This window comes from Physella acuta, unplaced genomic scaffold (genome assembly GCF_028476545.2).
Source record: "Physella acuta isolate Inbredline_101_S28 unplaced genomic scaffold, ASM2847654v3 ptg000256l, whole genome shotgun sequence".
Taxonomy (NCBI): Eukaryota; Metazoa; Mollusca; class Gastropoda; family Physidae; genus Physella; species Physella acuta.
Genome location: NW_026731775.1, coordinates 1230001 through 1257598, shown reverse-complemented (window position 1 = coordinate 1257598; position 27598 = coordinate 1230001). Strand labels below are relative to the sequence as shown.

The window sequence follows — 27598 nt, the reverse complement described above, 5'->3', positions numbered from 1 at the left end:
ATAAAAGGAAGATCAAGAAATTCTAGAAGTATTTGATAAAGGTGTGTCATACTCCGGTATGTGAGATTTAGATGATTACACAATCAGTGACCATATGAAAGCTCAAGCTTGGGTTGCTTAACTTTGTAGAGGCCTACATCTCTATAATCATCCCTCGCTACTTCGTGGTTCATTTATTTTATTTTAATTATTTATACTTTATTATATATATGTTATTCATAGTATAAATGTTTAATTTACATGTTTGAAACTATTTGTTAATGTTCTATTGATAAAGTATGCACTTCTATGCAGTGGCGTCGCTATGTCGGATGTCACTCGGTGCGGCACTTCGTAGTATCACCCCTTCCCCCGAAGAAAATAGGTTTATATATATATATATATATATATATATATATATATATATATATATATATATATATATATATATATATATATATATATATATATGCCTACACAAGCCTATAATTGAAATATATGCCACATACGTGTGCATGTATGTGTATAAGCTTTAATCACTGCAGACTTAATATCAACGATGTTTATGTATAGTCTGTTAATAAAATAGTTGGATATAGCGATGTTTTCTCTATCGTTAGCACGTTTTAACAGTGCCCCCCCCCCCAATTTCATGAAAAAAGTCTGGAAGAAACACTGATACAGTCATAAGCATATGTAGGTAGATCTATGTTGATAGATATATAGACATATAAAAAAGTTTTACCTGCTTTACAAGGATCCATATAAATATCATCAGACGTTTTATCTAGATCAATATACCCAGCGACCCTAACATTTGTCATTACCGTTAAGATTAAGACAATAGTTATCTGTGTACATGTCTTTTTTTCATTCTGCCACATCGCCATAGTTCCTGGGTTGATAGAAATGAGAAAATATATGTTTATAATTACTCATGTACATACCTAAATATATAATTATACATAATATGATGGGCATTTTTACAACAAAAAGATCATATATATGATATGAGGGGGCCCTGCATTTTTGGGGCCCAAATCCGACAGTGAAATGTTTTTTTACTTGCACTTTGACAGGCTAGTGGACTTGTAAAAATGAACAGATCTACTGCAGTAGTGGCTGTTCAGTAGATGTGTAGAAGAAAACAAACCTGCATGAGATGTAGTGTTAAATATAGGGAAACATTCACAACACACCCAAAACTTATTGCTCTTCTTTGGTCTAGTAGTCCGTACATTTCTTTTAAATAATTTTGTACTAAGAAAATTAAAAAGCAATTTTATTGTTTCCCTTTATTGTTATAAAAATAAGTTATACTAAAGAATGGCATACATATAGAATAGAGATGGCATAACAAATAAACCGGGAGTGATCTCCCCTAAACTTTCTCGAATATTCTTATATAAAACAACAGGGGATGGGAAACCGGGCTATAGACATGATTTTTAATCCATTTTAAATACTTAAAGATTTGAAAATAGAATAAAATCTCGTAGACAAAAGCATTGCACACCAACTGAACGACAAATAAAAAGTGCATAATAGTGCGCAATATTATTAGTACTTTAAAAATTTACATTAGTTTTTTGAGAAATCGGAAGTAGCGTAAATTACTACTTTCGGTCAACGGAAATTACTCAAAATTTGACAGAAGGTAGAGAATTAGATCTTTTACTTATATGTGAAATTTCATTTATCTATCTGAAATAGTACTCAAGTTATAGGCTTTTGAAAAATTCAAAGTAGAAAAAATACCAATTCCGTTTATGGGAAATCGCTCAAAAGTTGATACGGATCTACGATTTTGATAAAATACTTCTATATGAAATTTCATCAACCTAGCTGTAACGGTACTCAAGTTATCGTGTTTACACACGGACAGACAGACAGACAGACACACACACAGACACACAGACATACGGACAGAATTGCAAAGCCCAGTTTTTCAGACTGGATTACGCATAAAACCTCTTAATTTTGATAAATCTGGATTGATAATTTTTGCCCGATTTAAATAAGTCCTCTATACTTCGGATGTGATGAAGGACTGAGGTGTAATACGGTGAAAATTGTTAAAATTTCAAGTGATTTTTGTGCACGATTACAATACTTTCTCTATACTTCGTATATACGAGAAAGTAAAAACGATATAAATGCAAAAAAAAAAAAAAAAAAAAAAAAAAAAAGAAAAAAAAAGACAACAAACCCTGAAAATATAAGTTTAAGTTACACTTATCACAATGTTTGGTATGCATACAATGAGATAGAGACGATTTTTAAAACAGTGGGGAAATTAGTTAGAACCTATTTCGTATGCAATGAAACTGGTTGAATTTGGAAATTACGAAATAGTCAATTAAAAGTTTGTGAGACCGTCTACATATATATATATATATATATATATATATATATATATATATATATATATATATATATATATATATATATATATATATATATATATATATATATATATATAATATAGGCGGGCAAGTAGTGTGTCAGTCCTTCCTTCCTTCTGTCATCGCTATAGATTTTGGAACCATAAAAGTAAACATCGCACCATGCAGTGCTTTTCAGTGCACCGCAGTATGGTTGATAAGTAGGGTTTGTTTATATAACGACATAAGGTTATTTTATAAATACCACTGTTTTTACTCTTTCGCATAACGTCAAGAAAATATTAAATACACGCACACTGCTAAAACATATTAAAAAGATTAATGTCAAATATCGTTTTCGATAATATTCCTCACTATTGTACATACGTTGTGTGCGCAACTCTTTTATCTATATGTTCCATTAGTATATTCGAGAAAGTTTAGGGAAAATCACTCTCGCTTTATTTATTGGTTATATTACGTTATAGATATAGGCGGGTGTAGGGTGCAATGTTATAGATATAGGCGACTGTAGAGTGCAATGTTATCTGGAGTGTTTAGAGTGCAATGTTATAGGCAGGTGTAGTGTAATGGTTTAGGCGGGTGTAGAGTGCAATGTTATAGGCGGGTGTAGAGTGCAATGTTATCTGGAGTGTTAAGGTGCAATGTTAAAGCGGGTGTAGTGTAATGTTATAGGCGGGTGTAGAGTGCAATGTTATAGGCGGGTGTAGAGTGTAATGTTATAGGCGGGTGTAGTGTAATGTTATAGGCGGGTGTAGAGTGTAATTTTATAGGTTTATGTAGTGCAATGTTATAGGTGGGTGTAGAGTGTAATTTTATAGGTTTATGTAGTGCAATGTTATAGGCGGGTGTAGAGTGTAATTTTATAGGTTTGTGTAGTGCAATGTTATAGGCGGGTGTAGAGTGTAATGTGAATAGTGGGTGTAGAGTGTAATGTTATAGGTGGGTGTAGAGTGTAATGTTATAAGCGTGTGTGGAGTGTAATGTTATAGGCAGGTGTAGTGAAATGTTATAGGCGGGTATAGTGTAATGTTATAGGCAGGTGTAGTGAAATGTTATAGGCGGGTGTAGAGTGCAATGTTATAGGCGGGTATAGTGTAATGTTATAGGCGGGTATAGTGTAATGTTATAGGCAGGTGTAGTGAAATGTTATAGGCGGGTGTAGAGTGCAATGTTATAGGCGGGTGTAGAGTGTAATGTTATAGGTGGGTGTAGAGTGTAATGTTATAGATATAGGCGGGTGTAGAGTGTAATGTTATAGGTGGGTGTAGAGTACAATGTTATTAATGTACACCTGACTAAAACATCTATCTCTGATGTTTTTACAGCGTCTGCTACTATAACTGATTGAATGAATGAATGAATTACTGAATGAGTGAACGATTGAATGAATGAATGAATGAATGATTGAAGGCATTTCTACAGTTTGCATAACACGTCATTAAAGGTTTTATTGCAGGCTGTGTTGAAGATGTACCGTGTAGATTGATCTAATATGATCTGCTCACTTTACAGTGTAATGAAAATATCAGGCCATGACTTGTGGGGCAGAGTGGTCGTTCTTGACATAATTTGTTCAATATGGGCAATGGTCATCGTCGGACATGTTGGGAGTGGGACGTGGTCCAATGCTAGAGCAAACGACTGCTTGAGTCCACCCAGATCTGATGGGTACCTGACTCACAAAGGCGGTCGGGCATAGTGCTGATCACACTATCCCCTTGTATGCCGAGATATTAGAAGAAGATGAAATCTACTTCATCTGCCTTGTGTACCTTGGGTACGAACGGGAAAGATGATATATTTTAATACGTCAGCCTAGAGTCAAAAGCTTGGACAAATTGTAACTTACATAAAAAAAATCCACATAGAGTGTGTATACCTAGCATACAGACGAAGCAAATTTAGTATGTATAACCGGCATAAAATATGTATAACTCAGGGGCGTAGCGAGGGGGGGGGGCGGGGGGTGCGGACCGCACCGGGTGACACCATTTAGGGGGGTGACACCAAGGCAAAAAATAGCAAAATATATAGAGAAAAACTCGAGGGGGGGGGGTGCAAATCGAAAACTTGAGTGGGGGGGGGGTGCAAATCGAAAGTTTGAGGGGGGGGGTTGCAAATCGAAAACTTGAGGGGGGGTGCAAATCGAGAGTTTGAAGGGGGTGTGCAAATAGAAAATTTGGAAGTTTGTCCCTGGGTAGGGTCTCTATGCCTCTGGGGGGGGGTGACACCATTAAGTGCCGCACCGGGTGACACCCGACCTCGCTACGCCACTGGTATAACTAGCATACAGATTAAGCAAATAAAGTATGTATAGCGAACAAAAATGTGTATAACTGCCATACAGATAAGCATATAAAGTATTTATAGCCAGCACAAAGTATGTATAACTAGTATACAGATTAAGCCAATAAAGTATGTATAACCAGTACAAGTGTCTGTTAATATCGTCAAGACATTCCGTAGGAAATTATTTGTACTAAAACAAAATACTCCATATGAAGTGTGTACTACAACATGAAAACACATATTGAGAATGTGTAACTCTATAAATGAAACCGTATAACGTGTGTATACCTCAGATAGCAGCAACACAGCATCCACTATCTGAAAGATTTAGTAGTCCAGTCTGTCGAGCATATCAAGAAAACTGGCGTCTCGTGGTTTCGCTATCACAACACCGTGTTAACGACTGAGACAGCGACACAGCAAGTCTTACGTTAGAGACTATCATATTAAGTGAGCGGCTTGGAACTCGCTCAGATCTTGCCTGTAAGCATCTTCTCTCGTCTACACGTCAGCTCACGACGTCTGGCACCGACTCGCCGCCTGCAGCATGCCGCTCGTGCCGTCTGCGACACGTTGCGGGGAAAAAAATGGCCATGTTACTGACCGAAGCGGAACAAGAGAGCAGTGCACCTCACATAGTTATTGCCACAGCCAAATGTCTGCTGCACCAGACGCCTGCTTGATGCTAGAGTATAAGGTGTCTTCAAATTTAGTCCACAACAAAAGAAATATATATATATATATATATATATATATATATATATATATATATATATATATATATATATATATATATATATATATATTTTTTTTTTTTTTTTAATTTATTTATTTATTTATTTATTTATAACATTATTAAGCTGACCATACTCGATCAATTAAACCTTTTGAATTGAAAGAAAAAGCAATAGTTCTGTCATTAAACGAGTTGCATCAAGAACTATCAGCATAGCACACGTGATTTTGTGGTACATGTGTCCAAGTTAATGACACACTTAGCTTAGTTCTATCAGCCCAGCACACGTGACTTGCTCGTGCATGTGTCCGAGTTAATGACAGCCATTAACATTGTTTGCCAGTGAAACAAATGTCATTTTTAATGACACTATAACTGCTAGCATTGAGATGGCCAACTACTGAAGTATTTCATATGTGATCCTATAACTACTAGCATTGAGATGGCCAACTACCAAAGTATTTCATATGTGATCCTATAACTACTAGCATTTAGATGGCCAACTACCGAAGTATTTCATATGTGATCCTATAACTGCTAGCATTGAGATGGCCAACTACTGAAGTATTTCATATGTGATCCTATAACTGCTAGCATTGAGATGGCCAACTACTGAAGTATTTCATATGTGATCCTATAACTGCTAGCATTGAGATGGCCAACTACTGAAGTATTTCATATGTGATCCTATAACTGCTAGCATTGAGATGGCCAACTACTGAAGTATTTCATATTTGATCCTATAACTGCTAGCATTGAGATGGCCAACTACTGAAGTATTTCATATGTGATCCTATAACTGCTAGCATTTAGATGGCCAACTACTGAAGTATTTCATATTTGATCCTATAACTGCTAGCATTTAGATGGCCAACTACCGAAGTATTTCATATGCAATCCGTACACTTAGCATGGTGCCGGAGGGATTGGGCTGAGTTTTGGTTTAAAGCTACACATACACCTGCTCATACACATTTACACCCTAGCTAGATTCCATCCCCTTACCCTAACCCTTTACCATAACAACGTTCTGTTGTTACATATGTACCATGACTACGTTCTGTAGCTACATATGTATCATGACTACGTTCTGTAGCTACATATGTACCATGACTACGTTCTGTAGCTACATATGTACCATGACTACGTTCTGTAGCTACATATGTACCATGACTACGTTCTGTAGCTACATATGTATCATGACTACGTTCTGTAGCTACATATGTACCATGACTACGTTCTGTAGCTACATATGTACCATGACTACGTTCTGTAGCTACATATGTACCATGACTACGTTCTGTAGCTACATATGTACCATGACTACGTTCTCTTGCTACATATGTACCATGACTACGTTCTGTTGTTACATATGTACCATGACTACGTTCTGTAGCTACATATGTACCATGACTACGTTCTGTAGCTACATATGTACCATGACTACGTTCTGTAGCTACATATGTACCATGACTACGTTCTCTTGCTACATATGTACCATAACTACGTTCTGTAGCTACATATGTACCATGACTACGTTCTGTAGCTACATATGTACCATGACTACGTTCTGTAGCTACATATGTACCATGACTACGTTCTGTAGCTACATATGTACCATGACTACTTTCTCTTGCTACATATGTACCATGACTACGTTCTGTTGTTACATATGTACCATGACTACGTTCTCTTGCTACATATGTACCATGCCTACGTTCTCTTGCTACATATGTACCATGACTACGTTCTGTAGCTACATATGTACCATGACTACATTCTGTAGCTACATATGTACCATGACTACGTTCTCTTGCTACATATGTACCATGACTACTTTCTGTTGTTACATATGTACCATGACTACGTTCTGTAGCTACATATGTACCATGACTACGTTCTGTAGCTACATATGTACCATGACTACGTTCTCTTGCTACATATATACATTGACTACGTTCTATTGCTACATATGTACCATGACTACGTTCTGTAGCTACATATGTACCATGACTACGTTCTATTGCTACATATGTACCATGACTACGTTCTCTTGCTACATATGTACCATGACTACGTTCTGTAGCTACATATGTACCATGACTACGTTCTGTAGCTACATATGTACCATGACTACGTTCTGTAGCTACATATGTACCATGACTACGTTCTGTAGCTACATATGTATCATGACTACGTTCTGTAGCTACATATGTACCATGACTACGTTCTGTAGCTACATATGTACCATGACTACGTTCTGTAGCTACATATGTACCATGACTACGTTCTGTAGCTACATATGTACCATGACTACGTTCTGTAGCTACATATGTACCATGACTACGTTCTGTAGCTACATATGTACCATGACTACGTTCTGTAGCTACATATGTACCATGACTACGTTCTGTAGCTACATATGTACCATGACTACGTTCTCTTGCTACATATGTACCATGACTACGTTCTGTAGCTACATATGTATCATGACTACGTTCTGTAGCTACATATGTACCATGACTACGTTCTCTTGCTACATATGTACCATGACTACGTTCTGTAGCTACATATGTACCATGACTACGTTCTCTTGCTACATATGTACCATGACTACGTTCTGTAGCTACATATGTATCATGACTACGTTCTGTAGCTACATATGTATCATGACTACGTTCTGTAGCTACATATGTACCATGACTACGTTCTGTAGCTACATATGTACCATGACTACGTTCTCTTGTCCAGCTTGTTTTTATAGAACGTGTTATGACAATAATCAAACGTTGTCACGTACTGCAGATGGTGTCTTTTGCATAAGGGGGTCGTCTGTTGAAACATAAGAGGGTCGTCTGATGAAGCATAAGGGGGTCTTCTGATGAAGCAGAAAGGGGTCGTCTGATGAAGCATAAGGGGGTCGTCTGATGAAGCATTAGGGGTCGTCGGATGAAGCATAAGGGGGTCGTCGGATGAAGCATAAGGGGTCGTCTGATGAAGCAGAAAGGGGTCGTCTGATGAAGCAGAAAGGGGTCGTCTGATGAAGCATAAGGGGGTCGTCTGATGAAGCATAAGGGGTCGTCGGATGAAGCAGAAAGGGGTCGTCTGATGAAGCAGAAAGGGGTCGTCTGATGAAGCATAAGGGGGTCGTCTGATGAAGCATAAGGGGGTCTTCTGATGAAGCATTAGGGGTCGTCGGATGAAGCAGAAAGGGGTCGACTGATGAAGCATAAGGGGGTCGTCGGATGAAGCATAAGGGAGTCGTCTTAACATAGCGTTTCACTCCAATGACTTTAAAACATTTAACTAAAGAAAACCAATTAAAAATAAGACGTTGTTTTGTGTGTAAACGATGTGTATTTATTGAATTGTATCTTTTTTTATAAGAAAAGTATTAAATAAGTCATAAATAATACATAGAATTTATCATAAAACCTCACCAAGTTTGCAAATGCACAATAGTTGATTGAATTTAAAAATGGCGTAATAATTTATAACCAAAAGAAGATACAGTTTATAATTGCGTAATAGATAATAATTGGTAACAATTTCTTGTTAAAACAACGTAACCTGTCCAAGCTTAGTCTTGTGGAGATCACCTCAGACTGTTGGGAGGTGCAGAGCCTTTTGATTCCTATCATCGTCTTGTGACAATTTATTTGATTCATATTTTAAAATTGTAACTGATTTGAATTCTGAGTAAAACGTAATTTATTGAGCGTTTGATAATTAGCACAATTGTATTCTTATTCGTTTTTTTGTTTAATTTTATTTAGCACTTTACAGTTTGTATAAACTTTTTTATCACAATTAAAAAAAAACCCAGACATATTTTAAAATTTAGGTTAATCTGCTAATTAATATTTTTCATGCAAGATTTTAGGGAAATCGGCATTATAACAATCGGGTCTTGTGCAAATGCCAACACACAAAGAAAGATTCTTTAGAAAACAATAGTAATTTTTATCGCTATAGTAACGGTCACAATTGTAGATTTTGGATGTACAAAATGAAACATTTCTCCTAACTACTTGAGTACATGTAACTATACTCAGTTTCAATCTTTGATTTAACATTTAAATAACTTATTAACATACATGTAAAAATATTTTTAAAAATCCTTTAATAAAATCTTAATATTGAACAATCAAGCAAAAAGAACAAATTTTCGTAACTAATTTTCCGTTTGGGAAATGAATTAACCATCGTGTCGCGTATTCCTTAAAACCAGCCTTTTTTCTTTACCGCTGATTGGTATCAACCTGTAATCTTTTCATATATCCCACCTTTAACGCCTGTTTCCATCTTGTCCTAAAACAACCCACCTTTTTCTTGAGTTCTAATTGTTTCCATCAGGTCCTAAAACAATCCCACCTTTTTCTTGAGTTCTAATTGTTTCCATTCTCGTAACTGCTCGAATTGAAGGCGTGTCATTTTAAAGATTTGCGAAAATTCTTCCTCAGTGAGATGTCGCTAGTAAAAGATAATACAGTCTAGTTCAACCATCAATATTTAGTTTAACCTTAAAACAGTCTAGTTTAACCATCAATATTTAGTTCAACCTTAAAACAGTCTAGTTCAACCATCAATATTTAGTTCAACCTTAAAACAGTCTAGTTCAACCATCAATATTTTGTTCAACCTTAAAACAGTTTAGTTCTACCATCAATATTTAGTTCAAACTTAAAACAGTCTAGTTAAACCATCAATATTTAGTTCAACCTTAAAACAGCCTAGTTCAACCATCAATATTTAGTTCAACCTTAAAACAGTTTAGTTCAACCATCAATATTTAGTTCAACCTTAAAACAGTCTAGTTCAACCATCAATATTTAGTTCAACCTTAAAACAGTCTAGTTAAACCATCAATATATAGTCCAATATTAAAACAGTCTAATTCGACTATCAACGGCAATCGCTTTAAAATGGTTATCATTATATCTGGCAGATGATTTGTGTAAATTTGATCAGAACTTTGCCTCTGGAGATGGCAAGCCGCTGGGTATTTGCAAACCACCAATAAATATCTTCGTTACTTACCTCCTTACGTGAAAGGTCTACGCCCTTAGGTGGAGTTTTCTTTAATAAGTCTGCATAAGTAAATTTCTGGTCGTAGCTGGCAATTTCCTACACCAAATAAAAAGTCGATGCATTTGATTCTGTATTGGGTAGTTTTGATGATACAACGTAACGATAAAATCAGCATTTCGATATAAAAGTACGGCTTGTACAACTAAATGATGGCTGACACATTGTACAACCTAATGGTGTAGACTAACACATTGTACAACCTAATGATGTTGTCTAACACATTGTACAACCTAATGGTGTAGACTAACACATTGTACAACCTAATGGTGTAGACTAACACATTGTACAACCTAATGATGTTGACTAACACATTGTACAACCTAATGATGTAGATTGTAGACTAACACATTGTACAACCTAATGATGTAGACTAACACATTGCACAACCTAATGATGTTGTCTAACACATTGTACAACCTAATGATGTTGACTAACACATTGTACAACCTAATGATGTAGACTGACACATTGTACAAACTAATGATGTTGACTAACACATTGTACAACCTAATGATGTTGACTAACACATTGTACAACCTAATGATGTTGACTAACACATTGTACAACCTAATGATGTAGACTGACACATTGTACAAACTAATGATGTTGACTAACACATTGTACAACCTAATGATGTAGACTGACATATTGCACAACCTAATGATGTTGTCTAACACATTGTACAACCTAATGATGTAGACTAACACATTGTACAACCTAATGATGTTGTCTAACACATAGTACAACTAATGATGTTGACTAACACATTGTAGAACTAATGATGTTGTCTAACACATTGTACAACCTAATGATGTTGACTAACACATTGTACAACTAATGATGTTGACTAACACATTGTACAACCTAATGATGTTGACTAACACATTGTACAACCTAATGATGTTGACTAACACCTTATAATGTGTTGTCTGACAGAAAACATACACTTTGTTATATGCCGTTATTAACTTACATCGCGCACAAACGTTATAGGCAGATTTTCCTCTCCCAGCTCTCGCTTCAGATCTTCAAAAGATTTACCTTGCTAGAATAATATTTAGTTAGATTTGAAATCTTGAGAAGATTTACCTCGCTAAAATAATATTGAGTTAGATTGAAAATCTTGAGAAGATTTACCTTGCTAAAATAATATTGAGTTAGATTTGAAATCTTGAGATTTACCTTGCTAAAATAATATTGAGTTAGATTTGAAATCTTGAGAAGATTTACCTTGCTAAAATAATATTGAGTTAGATTGAAAATCTTGAGAAGATGTAGCCTGTCATTTATCATTTTTATTTAAAGAACAGTAGAGTACGTTTCACAATGTGAGAAGTAATGCATGTTGTGACACAACAACCATTTACCTATTTACTAGAATTTTCCAGTGAAGAATAATATATAGCTAGAATGGATACAATAACAAATCTACACGCTACTAAAATTATACATGGAAAAGAGAAGATGATAAATCTACACGCTACTATACTTAATGAAGTTGATAAATCTACACGCTACTATACTTAAAAAATCATTTGTAAATAATAAATCGACACGTAACTAGGCCTAAAGGAGTGACATATTGTAGGAAATATCAAACATACACTCCACTTCTCTGGGTCCCATCCAAGGAAGATTCCAGTAAAACTCGGGGGCTCGAAGCCTTGCTTCACTTGCAATATCACCGTCGTCTCGTCATTTCGACCCATAGGGTCATGTTTGATGTAATCCTTGGGACAAAATAAATTAATGCTACTTTCAAGTAAAAGTCCAGATAATACACAATGACAAAGAAGAATAATAATTTCTCCTTAAATAAATACAATAGGTTGTAGAAATCCTAGTTTCAAGCGTGGACATTTTTGTCCAAATGTTTATCATGAACCAACTAATCCTGAATAACTTTTGACCAATTAATGTCATAATCCTGGGCATTATTGTCCAAATACTAGCCTTAATTATACAATCCTTGACATGTTAGTCCGTATATTCAAAATACGGGCTATGCTATGATTATCCAAAAGCTGGCCATAATTAATCAAATCATGGCTATGATTGTCACAAGACAGCCTGTCACAAGACAGACATGATTGTCACAAGACAGCCATGATTGTCACAAGACAGCTATGATTGTCACAAGACAGACATAATTGTCATAAGACAGACATGATTGTCACAAGGCAGCCATGATTGTCACAAGACAGCCATGATTGTCACAAGACAGACATGATTGTCACAAGGCAGACATGACTGTCACAAGACAGACATGATTGTCACAAGGCAGCCATGATTGTCACTAGGCAGCTATGCATGTCCACATGCAGTACGCTTCGACTGTTTCCTTATACAGCAAACAGATGCCATGATATAGTTGACCGAGAAGTGTTCTGTTCTCTAAAGAAGACAACAACCGATGTTCTAAAGAAGATGATATCAAATAAAAGCTTCAATGGCTTACCAAGGCTATTTGTAAACTTTCTTTTTTTTCAATTTCATTCGCACCTTTGCCAACCCACACATATACCTGTCAAGACCCAGAGAGACAAGGTTAGACATGAACAAATGTCAGCAATGCTCTAGGTTTCAAATAAGGTAAGTAAAAAAGTAAGTTACAAAAGACATCCGCTGTCGTATGTTTTTAAAACAGCTGGTAAAACAATGAACTACTAGCCCGTTTACCTCTTCAATTGTGTCTAAAATCATGACGTCATCCTCCAACAGATCCTGTAACAAAAAGGTTTGGTTGGTTAAAGACTATAAAGCAGAGGCGTAGCGATGGGGGGCAGGGGGGCACATAAGTCCCCTGGCGCCGACCTTAGGGAGCGCCAAAATGGGTTGTAAAAACAAATTCAAATGTAATTTTAGCTGCATTTTTGCAAATCGAAAGTTTGAGGGGGGGGGGGGGGGTGCAAATCGAAAGTTTGAGGGGGAGGGGTGCAAATCGAAAGTTTGATGGGGGGGGGAGCAAATTGTAAATTTGCTCACGAGGGGGCCGCCAAATTGAAAGTTTATCCCCGGGCGCCATGAAGGGTCGCTACGCCTCTGCTATAGGGTCCTTGCAAACACGTGACCTAAATCACGTGATACCTACGCCCGCCGCCACGGTGGTGTACACCAGACGTAAACACAATCAGCTGTTCACCAGCGCTGGACGTGTTCACTGTATGTAAAGAACTGCACCCGCGGAAAAGGAAAAATACGTTAAAAAACTTGAACTCTTAGGAATTGAAGATCCTTATACTGTTATTGACAGTTTCGTGGATAATATAAATATGTGGCCGAAAAATTTCTATATAAAAATACAGTTATTAATACTGTTTGCGTTTACAGTTTAAGTAGACGAATCTGATCAGTAATATATTATAGGTTATCTACTGTAGCAAACGTGAGACCACTTAACTCCTACAAAACCCACACTACAACGACTAATATAATTCATGGGTAATAACCACTGCTGTTCTTAGATCTTAGCCAATCTGGGTAGCATGTTATACAATTTACGACCCTTATAATCCAGCAGTGAAGTGATCAGACACATTAATAATGATGTTCAACCCTCATGATGGCCAGCCCCCACCTTTTTCTAGCCCACAATAAAACCAAAGAGGAGTCAGTACCACTGCCCTCCCCTGAAAATTTCGCACCTCCGTGATACCCAGCCCCACAGATATAGTATCTCTTATATAATTTTGACCCTCAACATTTCTCACCTCGATGTCATATTATGTCATTTATAGCACACATGGCTTATCAGGGGGAAGCATTAAGGCAGATTAGTTAGTACCATCACTTTTTACATCCAAGAATCTTAACTCTGGACAGCTACACACTAGTATACTAGGTGCCTACTGTAAACTACTAGACTGTAGGCCCTATGTAGACCTGGAATTGTATCAATTGTAGACTGGTTCCATTGTTATTATTCTAAACCATCTCACTTATAATGTTTCTAGCTTCATTTGTTTCTTTTATAAACAGTGGATTTTAAAAAAAAAATACGCCTAATCATTAACCAAATAATAATAATGTGGTTATTTGTTGTTGGCTGGTATGATCTAGATTCTACTACTAGGCTACATAAACTTAGTAGACTAATGACTAAATATGCATTTGAATTTAATTAAACTCAGTCCAGTATCAGATACATATTGCTGTAAAAACACACAAAGTAGGTAGGCCTTAGTAATTTATTAAAGCCTTCTACTACAATAATATCAACTACATGCTTGTATAAACTTTTTAAAATTTAATTAAAGTAGCAGATTCTAGATCTAAGTCTAGTCATACAATCTATTTTAATTTTAGAAAATTTCGTTGGCTAAAAAAATGATTAGATTATAGAGCGAGATTTTAGATCTTAGAGACAAGTAAATGCTTTATTATTATGACTATTTTTTATTTATTATGGGTGTATTTTGAATGGAATGTAGATCTAAATTTTGTAATGAAATTTAAGTAAATAAGTAGATTCTAGATTCTATGTCTACCCAGCGGAGACAGTCACCCTAAATCCAGAATCTAGATCTGTGGTCCGAATTTTGTTTACGCCATGTTTTGAGCTAGATTCTAGATCTAGACATTAAAACACTATTATTACTATTAAATCTTATTATTCTTATTATTACTTTTGACTTTGTCTTTTACTATTAGTATTTGTGAAGGTCGAGCATATTTGTTTTATTAATAGTTATCTTTCATAATTAAAATGAAGTTTATTATTTTACTGTCCTTAACCGAAACAAAATGTCGAGAACAGATTCGCATATTGTTTGCCGCTGCTCCACTCACACCGCTGCGATAAATATTGGCTAAAAATTGACGGCGTCTACGTTCTGTAAACTGTCGATCTCTATCATCTTGGTTTTAATATAACCCTTGGCAGTCGAAATAAAGGAATCCCTTTAGATATGCCACTTCCAGTATCACAACCTTTCACCGCACAGATCACCATTTTGAATGTAGATCTGTACACCGCGATGGCGGATGTTTACATTCACGAACGGACGTGACGTCATATGAAAGGACTCTATTTATACTGTACATTGATATCTGATTCGCCACCAGTCTGTTACACAATTCTATTTACTGACACATGTATAACATGCGACAATAAATGGAAATGATACTGAACTTTTAGCCCTGGCTTAGTTTTAAACATCCTACTCACCATGTTTTGCGTAAAACCACCATATTTTGTGTAAAACCACCATATTTTGTGTAAAACCACCATGTTTTGTGTAAAACTACCATATTTTGCGTAAAACCACCATATTTTGTGTAAAACCACCGAGTTTTGTGTAAAACCGCCATATTTTGTGTAAAACTGCATTAACTTGCGTAAAACCACCATATTTTGTGTAAAACCATTATATTTTGCGTAAAACCACCGAGTTTTGTGTAAAACCGCCATGTTTTGTGTAAAACTGCATTAATTTGTGTAAAACCACCATATTTTGTGTAAAACCATTATATTTTGCGTAAAACCACCACGTTTTGTGTAAAACCACCATGTTTTGTGTAAAACCACCATGTTTTGTGTAAAACCACCATATTTTGTGTAAAACCGCCATAATTTGTGTAAAACCACCATGTTTCAAATACGACTACCCACCTCTTGAGTAAAACCAACAATTTCTTCAACATTGAAACGCCCAGATGAGTTAGAGCAGTGGAACAACCTTGCGGGCATGTTGATCTCATTAACCTAATTAGAGATAAATATCACACACTTATTAAGAAGCATTTTAATTAAAGGTCAAGCGTTTTCCAACTGTTTCCCCCGGAACCCATTACCGATGATGTGGTGTCGCTGTTGGGGATTGGGTGTCGTTGTTGGGGATTGGGTGTCGCTGTTGGTGATGGGGTGTCGCTGTTGGTGATGGGGTGTCGCTGTTGGTGATGGAGTGTCGCTGTTGGTGATGGGGTGTCGTTGTTGGTGATGGAGTGTCGCTGTTGGTGATGGGGTGTCGTTGTTGGTGATGGAGTGTCGCTGTTGGTGATTGGGTGTCGCTGTTGGTGATGGAGTGTCGCTGTTGGTGATGGGGTGTCGCTGTTGGTGATTGGGTGTCGCTGTTGGTGATGGGGTGTCGCTGTTGGTGATGGAGTGTCGCTGTTGGTGATGGGGTGTCGTTGTTGGTGATGGAGTGTCGCTGTTGGTGATGGGGTGTCGTTGTTGGTGATGGAGTGTCGCTGTTGGTGATGGGGTGTCGTTGTTGGTGATGGAGTGTCGCTGTTGGTGATGGGGTGTCGTTGTTGGTGATGGAGTGTCGCTGTTGGTGATGGGGTGTCGTTGTTGGTGATGGAGTGTCGCTGTTGGGGATGGGGTGTCGCTGTTGGTGATGGGGTGTCGCTGTTGGTGATGGGGTGTCGCTGTTGGGGATTGGGTGTCGCTGCCGATAATGGGGTGTCGCTGAAGGTAAAGGGGTGTCGCTGTTGGTGATGGGGTGTCGTTGTTGGTGATGGGGTGTCGTTGTTGGTGATGGGGTGTCGTTGTTGGTGATGGGGTGTCGCTGTTGGTGATGGGGTGTCGCTGTTGGTGATGGGGTGTCGTTGTTGGTGATGGGGTGTCGTTGTTGGTGATGGGGTGTCGCTGTTGGTGATGGGGTGTCGCTGTTGGTGATGGGGTGTCGCTGTTGGTGATGGGGTGTCGCTGTTGGTGATGGGGTGTCGCTGTTGGTGATGGGGTGTTGCTGTTGGTGATGGGGTGTCGCTGTTGGTGATGGTGTGTCGCTGTTGGTGATGGTGGTATCAAAACCGTACGCAGGTTTTAAACCAACTGCGACGTTATTAGGTCATAGGGGTAAGGCGTTAACCTCGTTCGCAGACCGTTGGGTCGGGGGAGAATGCCAGAATGGGTAACACATAATAAAAAGCTAATTGTGAGCTGGATTAGTGATAATTGTGAGCTGGATTAGTGATAATTGTGAGCTGGATTAGTGGCTCATTAAAAAAACGTGACTGTACAGACTGATTGAACTGTTTTCCCACAGTCATTGTGCAACTACTACAGAGCGAAGCAATAGGAGTCACGTGATATTTGACGACACAATGGAAGACACATATTTGTCGACACAATGGGAGACACATGATATTTGACGACACAATGGGAGACACGTGACATTTGACGACACAATGGGAGACACGTGACATTTGACGACACAATGGAAGACACATGATATTTGACGACACAATGGGAGACACGTGACATTTGACGACACAATGGGAGACACGTGACATTTGACGACACAATGGAAGACACATGATATTTGACGACACAATACTAGACACGCGATATTTGTTTTGCTTTTTTTGTCTATAGGTATTGATTTCATGGAAACCCGTCGCCTTGATAGACTTAGTTACGCGATACAATATTCACCTGGAAAGCCTTGCCCGAAGCGTAAGGTTCTTGGCCACCTAACACATGCCAGAAATCTGGCTCTTCTTCGCCTTCTTCCACTTCTTGTATCTCAGAGTCATTCCTGACATAGCACGAGAGACATACAGAATTACAAAGGAGCAATTTAAGTAATAATATGTAGAATTACAAGGGAGCAATTTAAGTAATAATATATAGAATTACAAAGAGCAGCTTAATTAAAATCAACAAAGTTATAAAGTTCTAAGGAGTTGACAGACACATTAAATGTTGTACAGTCTAATTTTACAACTTGTCCACCTCACTTGAACCAATATTGTATAACTATCAAACTTCCAAACATTGAAATCTACTTTATGTCAGCAACATAAAACATTGAAGTCTACTTTATCTCAGCAGCATAAAACATTGAAGTCTACTTTATCTCAGCAGCATAAAACATTGAAGTCTATTTTATCTCAGCAACATAAAACATTGAAGTCTACTTTATCTCAGCAACAAAAAACATTGAAGTCTACTTCCTCTCAGCAGCATAAAACATTGAAGTCTACTTCCTCTCAGCAACATAAAACATTGAAGTCTATTTTATCTCAGCAACAAAAAACATTGAAGTCTACTTCCTCTCAGCAACATAAAACATTGAAGTCTACTTCCTCTCAGCAACATAAAACATTGAAGTCTATTTTATCTCAGCAACAAAAAACATTGAAGTCTACTTCCTCTCAGCAACATAAAACATTGAAGTCTACTTTATCTCAGCAACATAAAACATTGAAGTCTACTTTATCTCAGCAGCATAAAACATTGAAGTCTACTTTATCTCAGCAACATAAAACATTGAAGTCTACTTTATCTCAGCAGCATAAAACATTAAAGTCTATTTTATCTCAGCAACATAAAACATTGAAGTCTACTTTATTTCAGCAGCATAAAACATTGAAGTCTACTTTATCTCAGCAACATAAAACATTGAAGTCTACTTTATCTCAGCAGCATAAAACATTAAAGTCTACTACATCTCATTTCTAACTTTCCCATATAATGAAGCCGACGTTTATTCTGTGTTCCTATTGTTTCTAGAGATATTCTTTTTCTTTAAAAAAAACAACTATGCCTACCTTCAAAAACTAAAATAATACGATGTTCAAAATAAATCAGAATGGTGCGTTGTCACAGCGGACAACGAAGTGGTAAAATGTCAAATTCAAGCAGTTTGTACACAAACATCTGTAGCATAATTCATCTATCTATATACCACTAAAACTCAAATTTGTTTACAATTTGTATATTCATTTATTTGTTTTTTTTTGTTTGTCTGTTTGGTTTACAGGAGAGAATGTGCACTATGTGTAGAGCTGTAAAATATGTATTTAGGTACAGAATAATGTTACCAAACTGTTAATCACAAATTTATTTAAAGACGTTAAGTAATTTATTGATATATTCTTTGGTGGAAATACCACTTTAATTATAAAAGTTCAGAACAATGACTTTATTTATAATGACTTCACTTGATTTATTTACATTTTTACAACAAACATGACGGCTTTCATGTTGCCCATTTAAAAGTTTAACGCGTTATATAGCTAAATTTTCTGTCGGCTATAGCTTTAACAATACGTCCGTTTGCTATTTTTATTAGGTTTGAACACTATTATCAATTTTCAACAGTTCTTCTAATCTGAGTATACAATAAATTTCTCTAGATCTAGAGATCAGCTGTCGGAGGAAAGGAAAGTCAATACTAGATCTAAAATCTAGAATCTAGGTCAAACCAACATTAATTTGTTAAAAATAAACACAATTATAAAAACACAATGAATTATTGAGTTTCTTTATTAAATTATGCTAGTCCTTAAATATTTGATATAATTCTTTGCTTTTTAGCTTCAAGGATCCTCAGACTCGAAAATACAAGGGATTTATCGATCTAGGTTCTAGATCTATTATCAAGAACAACTGAAAAACTATACTTAAGCATGCCGTAGATTCTCCATCTAGACGCTAGATCTAGCTGTGTCTAAATCTAGAACCTATGCCAACAATTTTATAAGTATAGTTTTTCAGTTGTTTCTATACTAAACTATTTCAGGCCTTTATTATTTTACAGAATTCTTTGTTTGTTTAATTATGGAATTGTCTAATTTGGGATAAAATTTAATTTGAAATAATGGGCCTATTCGTTTAACTCAAGTTTCTTATGCTGACTCTAGATCTATGTAAAGCACCCCACTGATTTTGCACCTAATCGAAAGTGCCTAGACAGCTTAGGGCTTAGATGATAGTGTTATAGTTACCAAGCGGGTGGTACGGGTTCGAGACACACCACGTCAATATTAAAAAAAAATTTAATTTTTTTAGATATAAATGATAAAGTTGGGACTTTGCGGGACACGGAGCAGGTGAAGTCGAGTTAACCTGTTTAGTATCAGTCCTATGAGGAGATAGTTTGATCAGACCCATGCTCGGCCGAAATCGGTGTTTTTAAACGATAAAAACATGTTGTCTGAGACTTGGCGGGACACTGGGCAAGTGAAATAGAGTTGGGCAGGTGTAGACTTCACCTGTGACTTCAGCATATGAAGGAATAGTGTGGTAAGACTTATGCTCAGCCGAGATCGGTGTTTTAAAAGACAAAGACATGTCTGAGTTGGCGGGACACTGGGCAGGTGGAGTAGAGTTGACCTGTTTTTGTGACCTCAGCATATAAAGGGATAGTGTAGTCAGACCCATGCTCAGCCGAATATGTGTTTCTAAAAGACAAAAACGTCTGAGGTGTGACGTCTTTTTTAATGTGGGGTCTGGTTTTTTGTGGCGATAAGTGACAGTAGGGAGGGGTGGGAAACAATAACATTCGTCAAACAAACGAAATGTCATTTTTGGATGACCTCCCAAATCCACAGTTATTCAAGGATAACGGGTAGTCTAGTAAAATATAAAAGTTCCAACAGCCATCACCTAAAAATATAATTTAATATTACCTGTCTGGACACAGGTAATTTAAAAATTTTCGGGCAACAATTCGTTCGTTTGTACTTGAACCCTGTGCCGTTATGAAAAGAAAGGAATTGTTATGATTTTAGTTTCTTTTATAGAAACAAGTTCAATTAAGTATGGAATTATTACGATATCCGTTTCTTTTACAAGAAACAAGTTCAATTAAGAAATGAATTGTTATGATTTTTGTTTCTTTTATAAAAAAAAAGATCAATTTTCTCACCCAATTTGGCGATATTCCACACAAACTGAAATGTTAGCTGTAGGTCTACTAAGATTTAACCAGCCAAAATATACTCACTTTCCCATACCATAAATAGACATAAGTTTCAGTCTCAATGAGAAACACATCGTTGGAATTGAGTGAGGCCGCCCTAGACACCACCTAGCAAGACGTTCAACACAATTATTTTCTTGGAATTAAATGACTTATTGGCTTGTACTCATGCAATTGTTTAAAGAACAAATTAATATACTAGAAGGAGTTATCGTAACGATAGTAACAACCCGACACAATTTAAATCCAGTCAAATGTATTCTTTTAACTGGTCATATGCAAATCCTATCTTACTAATGCGACTCGAATGATAAGCGTGGTCCTCCAGGACAAAGTCCTACCTGCATGGCTCGAGTGTTTATATCACTACTCCCTCGAACTTGTAGGATACGAACTGGGGACTCGGGCTCTTTGTTATTCACCCCACCCTTGAGGGAGAAACATGGACGTCAAAATATTGAAGCATCTTTTAATAACAGTTTTATATTTTCCTGTCAACTTTATAAACAGTTGTTGTTATACCCACCATAAGTATAATAAGTTTTCCTTGAAAGATGCGCAGAAAATGTTCAGGCTCATTGCCTTGAGTAACTCGGATCTAGTGAAAAAATGGCATGAACTTTAATTGTAGATGAACTAGAAACTGTATAGAACTGTTCAGTGGCGTAGCGAGGTCGGGTGTCACCCGGTGCGGCACTTAATGGTCTCACCCCCAGAGGCGTAGTGACCCTTCACCCCCCCCCCCCTCAAACTTTCGATTTGCACCACCCCCCTCAAACTTTCGATTTTTCTCTATATATTATGCTATTTTTTTGCCTTGGTGTCACCCTCCCCTTAAATGGTGTCACCCGGTGCGGTCCGCCCCCCCCCCCGCCCCCCCTCGCTACGCCTCTGGAACTGCTACATGTACAGATGTGTAGTATGGAACTGTTACCTGTACACATGTGTAGTGTGGAACTGTTACCTGTACACATGTGTAGTGTGGAACTGTTACCTGTACACATGTGTAGTGTGGAACTGTTACCTGTACACATGTGTAGTGTGGAACTGTTACCTGTACACATGTGTAGTGTGGAACTGTTACCTGTACACATGTGTAGTGTGGAACTGTTACCTGTACACATGTGTAGTGTGGAACTGTTACCTGTACACATGTGTAGTGTGGAACTGTTACCTGTACACATGTGTAGTATGGAACTGTTACCTGTACACATGTGTAGTGTGGAACTGTTACCTGTACACATGTGTAGTATGGAACTGTTACCTGTACACATGTGTAGTGTGGAACTGTTACCTGTACACATGTGTAGTGTCGAACTGTTACCTGTACACATGTGTAGTATGGAACTGTTACCTGTACACATGTATAGTGTGGAACTGTTACCTGTACACATGTGTAGTGTCGAACTGTTACCTGTACACATGTGTAGTGTGGAACTGTTACCTGTACAGCAGATCCACCTAGTTCTCTGTCGTCCAGGAGTTGTGCAAAGATAGCTGAGGCTGCCCGTTCTTCCACTGAACTTTTACACCCCTGTTTGTAAATGTAAATTGTAGAACAAACTGAAAATTGTAGTATGTTTTAATGGAGACAAGCGAGTTGACGAGATTCCTTCCATAGTATTGTTGACATGGAGTAAAAACATGCTTTTTAGATTTAGACCGTAAAAAAAATAAAAAATAAAAACTTAAGCCTAAAATTAATTTAGAAATTTTATATTTTTAGAATAAATGCTATAAATGTTGCAAATCCAGAGAACTTGAAAATAATTTGTTGAGTTTAAGGCTACATTTCTATTTATTTTCATCAAGCCTAAGTTATAACCGGATGTTTCACTTTCGTAAGACAAATATTGATTGGCTGTACAGTAACTTAGTGATCGATAACTATTTGTTTACAAAACTTTGCAGATCAAGTTTTTAAATAACAATGCAAATTTAAAACCCCATGACCTAGTTTTCTATTTTTAGCTTACAATGTGTACAATAAAATTTATGTCAGCCTATCCAATAGCAGGATGCCATTGTTTATGTCGCCATTACACGTGTAAACCAAATTGTTTTTGCTTTTTTTTAAATTTTCAATTAGTTACCGAAATTTTTTAAAACATCAAATAGACCCAATCTTTAGTAAAGTCCGAAATAAACCAGACAGACATGATTTTATAACCATATTAATTGTAACTACGCCGTGCCTGATTTTTAAACTAATTTATACACCTCTCAAATACCTTTGAGAGTTTTCTCGCTCGTGTCCATTTAACTAGCTTAAAATGACATGTGATAAAGAGCCCGACTGTAATAGGAAAACAAACTCTAAATAACGTATAAAGAAGACTATGCTACATGCCAATTCATGTGGGACTTGGGTACAGGACATCACCCCCCGCCCCGGACATCCCCCCCCCGTATTTTCCCACCGGGGCAATTACCCTTCTGTCAATTATCCCTCTGTCAATTACCCCCCCCCCAACCCATCCACCAAGATAGACTCCTGATTCTATGTCTATCAATATCTCTATGTCTATCTCAATACATATATAATACCATAATCCTAACCTTAAGACAAAAAACGAAAAACCTAAGAATTCACTTCACCCTAAAATGAACTCAAAACCAAACCCAACTCGATTTGCACCCCCCCCCCTCAAGTTTTTCTAAATATATTTTGCTATTTTTGCTATTTTGCTATTTTTTTGCTTTGGTGTCACCCCCCTAAATGGTGTCACCCGGTGCGGTCCGCACCCCCGCCTCCCCCTCGCTACGCCTCTGCCTAGCCCTAGCCCTAACCCTAACCCTAACTTCTAACCCTAACCCTAACCCTAGACCTAGTCAAAACTCAACTCTTGCTCTAACCCTAGCTGAACCTTAAGGTATGGCGGGGGGTGGGGGGGGGGGTAATTTCCTACTGGGCGGGGGGTAATTGACAGGGGGTAATAACTCCGTGGGGGGGGGGGTAATGACGGGGGGAAATGTCCGCGGGGTATTGGACGGGGGGGGGGGGGTAATGCCCTGTTCCTGTGGGACTTATATGGTTCATTGCTTTACGGCAGTATCAGTGCAAGCATGTGGGACTGATATGGTTCACTGATCTACGGCAGTGGGGGGAAGAATTTAATGAGTGTATCAAATAATTACTTGCCTACATACAGTAGGTGATTTTTGACCGCACAAAGAAACGTGTTAGAATATAAAACTTTACGGCAGGACTAGATACAGCTGGGTTCCCAACAACAGCTGTTGTATACAGCTGAGTTCCCAACAACAGCTGTTGTATACAGCCGTGTTCCCAACAACAGCTGTTGTATACAGCCGTGTTCCCAGCAACAGCTGTTGTGTACAGCCGTGTTCCCAACAACAGCTGTTGTATACAGCTGAGTTCCCAACAACAGCTGTTGTATACAGCCGTGTTCCCAGCAACAGCTGTTGTGTACAGCCGGGTCCCCACATTACCTGCCAGAAGTAAATGATGTACTGTTGTCGTCCACCCGTAGCGTAGGTGTAGAGCAGGACGTAGCAGTCACCTGTGTAGAAGATGCCGTGGGTTTCCTCGGTCTGTAGAACCAGGTCGTTGTTCTCCACACGCCAACACTAGGTCATCAGACAGGTGGTATTTTGTGAGTGATGTGGTCATACATGTGGTATTTGGTGAGTGATGTGGTCATACATGTGGTATTTTGTGAGTGATGTGGTCATACAAGTGGTAGGGAGTGAGTGATGTCATCATACAGGCGGTAGGGAGTGGTGTTGTGTAACGTGAGTAATGTTATCTCACAGTCGGTATTTAGTGAGTGGTTTGAAGGGTGAGAGAAGGTTTTACACTGGTGTGCCTGCTTACAGTTAGCAATGTTATAAACACATTGAATCAGCGATTGTTTGAAAATAATATTTTGACCTCACCTAGCGAAACGTATTCTCACGCTCTAGTTAAAACAAGAAGGCAGACCTTAATTTGCCCAGTCCCGTTATCAGGCAGAATCTCTTGTTCTCTCTTGTTTGACTTGTGCAGAATTGTCGTATCGAACTTTGCGCTATTGTATTCTGGGGTTGAAAACATCAAAATGATTAGTGCATCAGACAACCATACACACATCCACACACATATTCCATACACCTAACACAGATCTATAAACTAACCCATACGTCCATCTATACACACATCCATACGTCCATCTATACACACATCCATACGTCCATCTACACACACATCCATACGTCCATCTACACACACATCCATACGTCCATCTACACACACATCCATACGTCCATCTACACACACATCCATACATCAATTTACACACATCCATACGTCCATCTACACACACATCCATAATTCCATCTATATACACATCCATACGTCCATCTACACACACATCCATACGTCCATCTACATACACATCCATACGTCCATCTACATACACATCCATACGTCCATCTACACACACATCCATACGTCCATCTACACACACATCCATACGTCCATCTATATACACATCCATACGTCCATCTACACACACATCCATACGTCCATCTACACACACATTCATACGTCCATCTACATACACATCCATACGTCCATCTACATACACATCCATACGTCCATCTACACACACATCCATACGTCCATCTACATACACATTCATACGTCCATCTATATACACATCCATACGTCCATCTACATACATCCATACGTCCATCTATACACACATCCATACGTCGTCCATCTACACACATCCATACGTACATCTACATACATTCATACGTCAATCTACACACACACCCATACGTCCATCCACACACACATCCATACGTCCATCTACACACACATTCATACGTCCATCTATACACACATCCATACGTCGTCCATCTACACACATTCATACGTCCATCTACACACACATTCATACGTCCATCTACACACACACCCATACGTCCATCTACACACACATTCATACGTCCATCCACACACACATCCATACGTCCATCTACACACACACCCATACGTCCATCTACACACACATTCATACGTCCATCTACACACACATCCATACGTCCATCTACACACACATTCATACGTCCATCTACACACACATCCATACGTCCATCTACACACACATTCATACGTCCATCTACACACACATCCATACGTCCATCTACACACACATTCATACGTCCATCTACTACACACAATCATGCAGCCAACAATTAGTGTTTCTTTCTATATTTCATTCTTTTATTTCGTTCAAGTGGGGGTGGGGTGGTAGACTTACTTCGGGACACACACACACACACACATACATATATATATATATATATATGTATATATGTATATATATATATATATATATATATATATATATATATATATATATGTAATATATATATATATTTATGTAATATATATATATATTTATGTAATATATATATATATATATATATATATATATATATATATATATATATATATATAAACATACATGTAATAACCATATTAATACCAACAAATAGCAACCTACTTGCAATTTGTTCTGTTTTATGAACGATCCCCAATCCTTTTTGTTCATCAGCGGAAGTCCATGACGTAAAGTATTGTTTAAAGAGGGGCGTCTCCCCGCCTTCCACAACCTGGGTCACAGGGGTCCAGTCTGGGTACCCCCGCAGTTTTAAAAAGTCCTGAAAGATTTTAGCGACTTTTAATGTACACGCACATGAGACACATTTCAGCGACCTTAAATGCAAAAACATTGTTGGTAATAACTCAAGCTAAAACATTGTTGGTAATAGCACTAGCAAAAACATGTTGGTAATAGCCCTTGCAAAAACATGTTGGTAATAGCACTAGCAAAAACATGTTGGTAAAAGCCCTAGCAAAAACATGTTGGTAATAGCACTAGCAAAAACATGTTGGTAATAGCACTAGCAAAAACATGTTGGTAAAAGCCCTAGCAAAAACATGTTGGTAATAGCACTAGCAAAAACATGTTGGTAAAAGCCCTAGCAAAAACATGTTGATAATAGCACTAGCAAAAACATGTTGGTAAAAGCCCTAGCAAAAACATGTTGGTAATAGCACTAGCAAAAACATGTTGGTAATAGCACTAGCAAAAACATGTTGGTAATAGCACTAGCAAAAACATGTTTGTAATAGCCCTTGCAAAAACATGTTGGTAATAGCACTAGCAAAAACATGTTTGTAATAGCCCTAGCAAAAACATGTTGGTAAAAGCCCTAGCAAAAACATGTTGGTAAAAGCCTTACCTAAAACAGTGAGGTCTGGCCAGTATAATCTAAAGCAAGTTGACAGTATAACCGAAATGTGGCCAGTATAACCTAAATGTAACCAGTATAACCTAAATATGTGGCAAGTATAACCTAAATATGTGGCCAGTATAACCTAAATATGTGGCCAGTATAACCTATATATGTGGCCAGTATAACCTAAA

General features: G+C 37.6%; 2 protein-coding genes across 6 annotated transcripts in view; both read right to left on the bottom strand.

The window, feature by feature from the left end:
• LOC131938721 (tolloid-like protein 1) overlaps positions 1–5187 on the bottom strand; it is a 61785-nt gene extending 56598 nt beyond the window's left edge. For all 3 annotated transcript variants that reach the window (XM_059296853.1, XM_059296855.1, XM_059296854.1), the window contains exons 1-2: positions 4965–5187; positions 725–874 (exon numbers count right to left, since the gene is read on the bottom strand). In XM_059296853.1, the coding sequence (XP_059152836.1) occupies positions 725–869 (145 nt within the window). In that variant the 5' untranslated portion in view covers positions 870–874; positions 4965–5187. The remainder of the gene's footprint in view (positions 1–724; positions 875–4964) is intronic.
• A 3574-nt stretch (positions 5188–8761) lies between these two features.
• Positions 8762–27598, bottom strand: part of LOC131938749 (advillin) — a 39169-nt gene continuing 20332 nt past the window's right edge. For 2 of the 3 annotated variants that reach the window (XM_059296891.1, XM_059296893.1), the window contains 16 exons: positions 26672–26828; positions 25102–25196; positions 24609–24746; positions 22600–22689; positions 21682–21753; positions 21497–21583; positions 21180–21263; positions 20863–20924; positions 17882–17984; positions 16115–16207; positions 13183–13227; positions 12962–13027; positions 12108–12233; positions 11477–11548; positions 10453–10539; positions 8762–9885 (listed from right to left, as the gene is read on the bottom strand). In XM_059296891.1, coding sequence (XP_059152874.1) covers positions 9772–9885; positions 10453–10539; positions 11477–11548; positions 12108–12233; positions 12962–13027; positions 13183–13227; positions 16115–16207; positions 17882–17984; positions 20863–20924; positions 21180–21263; positions 21497–21583; positions 21682–21753; positions 22600–22689; positions 24609–24746; positions 25102–25196; positions 26672–26828 — 1491 coding nt within the window. In that variant the 3' untranslated portion in view covers positions 8762–9771. The remainder of the gene's footprint in view (positions 9886–10452; positions 10540–11476; positions 11549–12107; positions 12234–12961; positions 13028–13182; positions 13228–16114; positions 16208–17881; positions 17985–20862; positions 20925–21179; positions 21264–21496; positions 21584–21681; positions 21754–22599; positions 22690–24608; positions 24747–25101; positions 25197–26671; positions 26829–27598) is intronic. The other variant, XM_059296892.1, reaches the window with a different exon arrangement.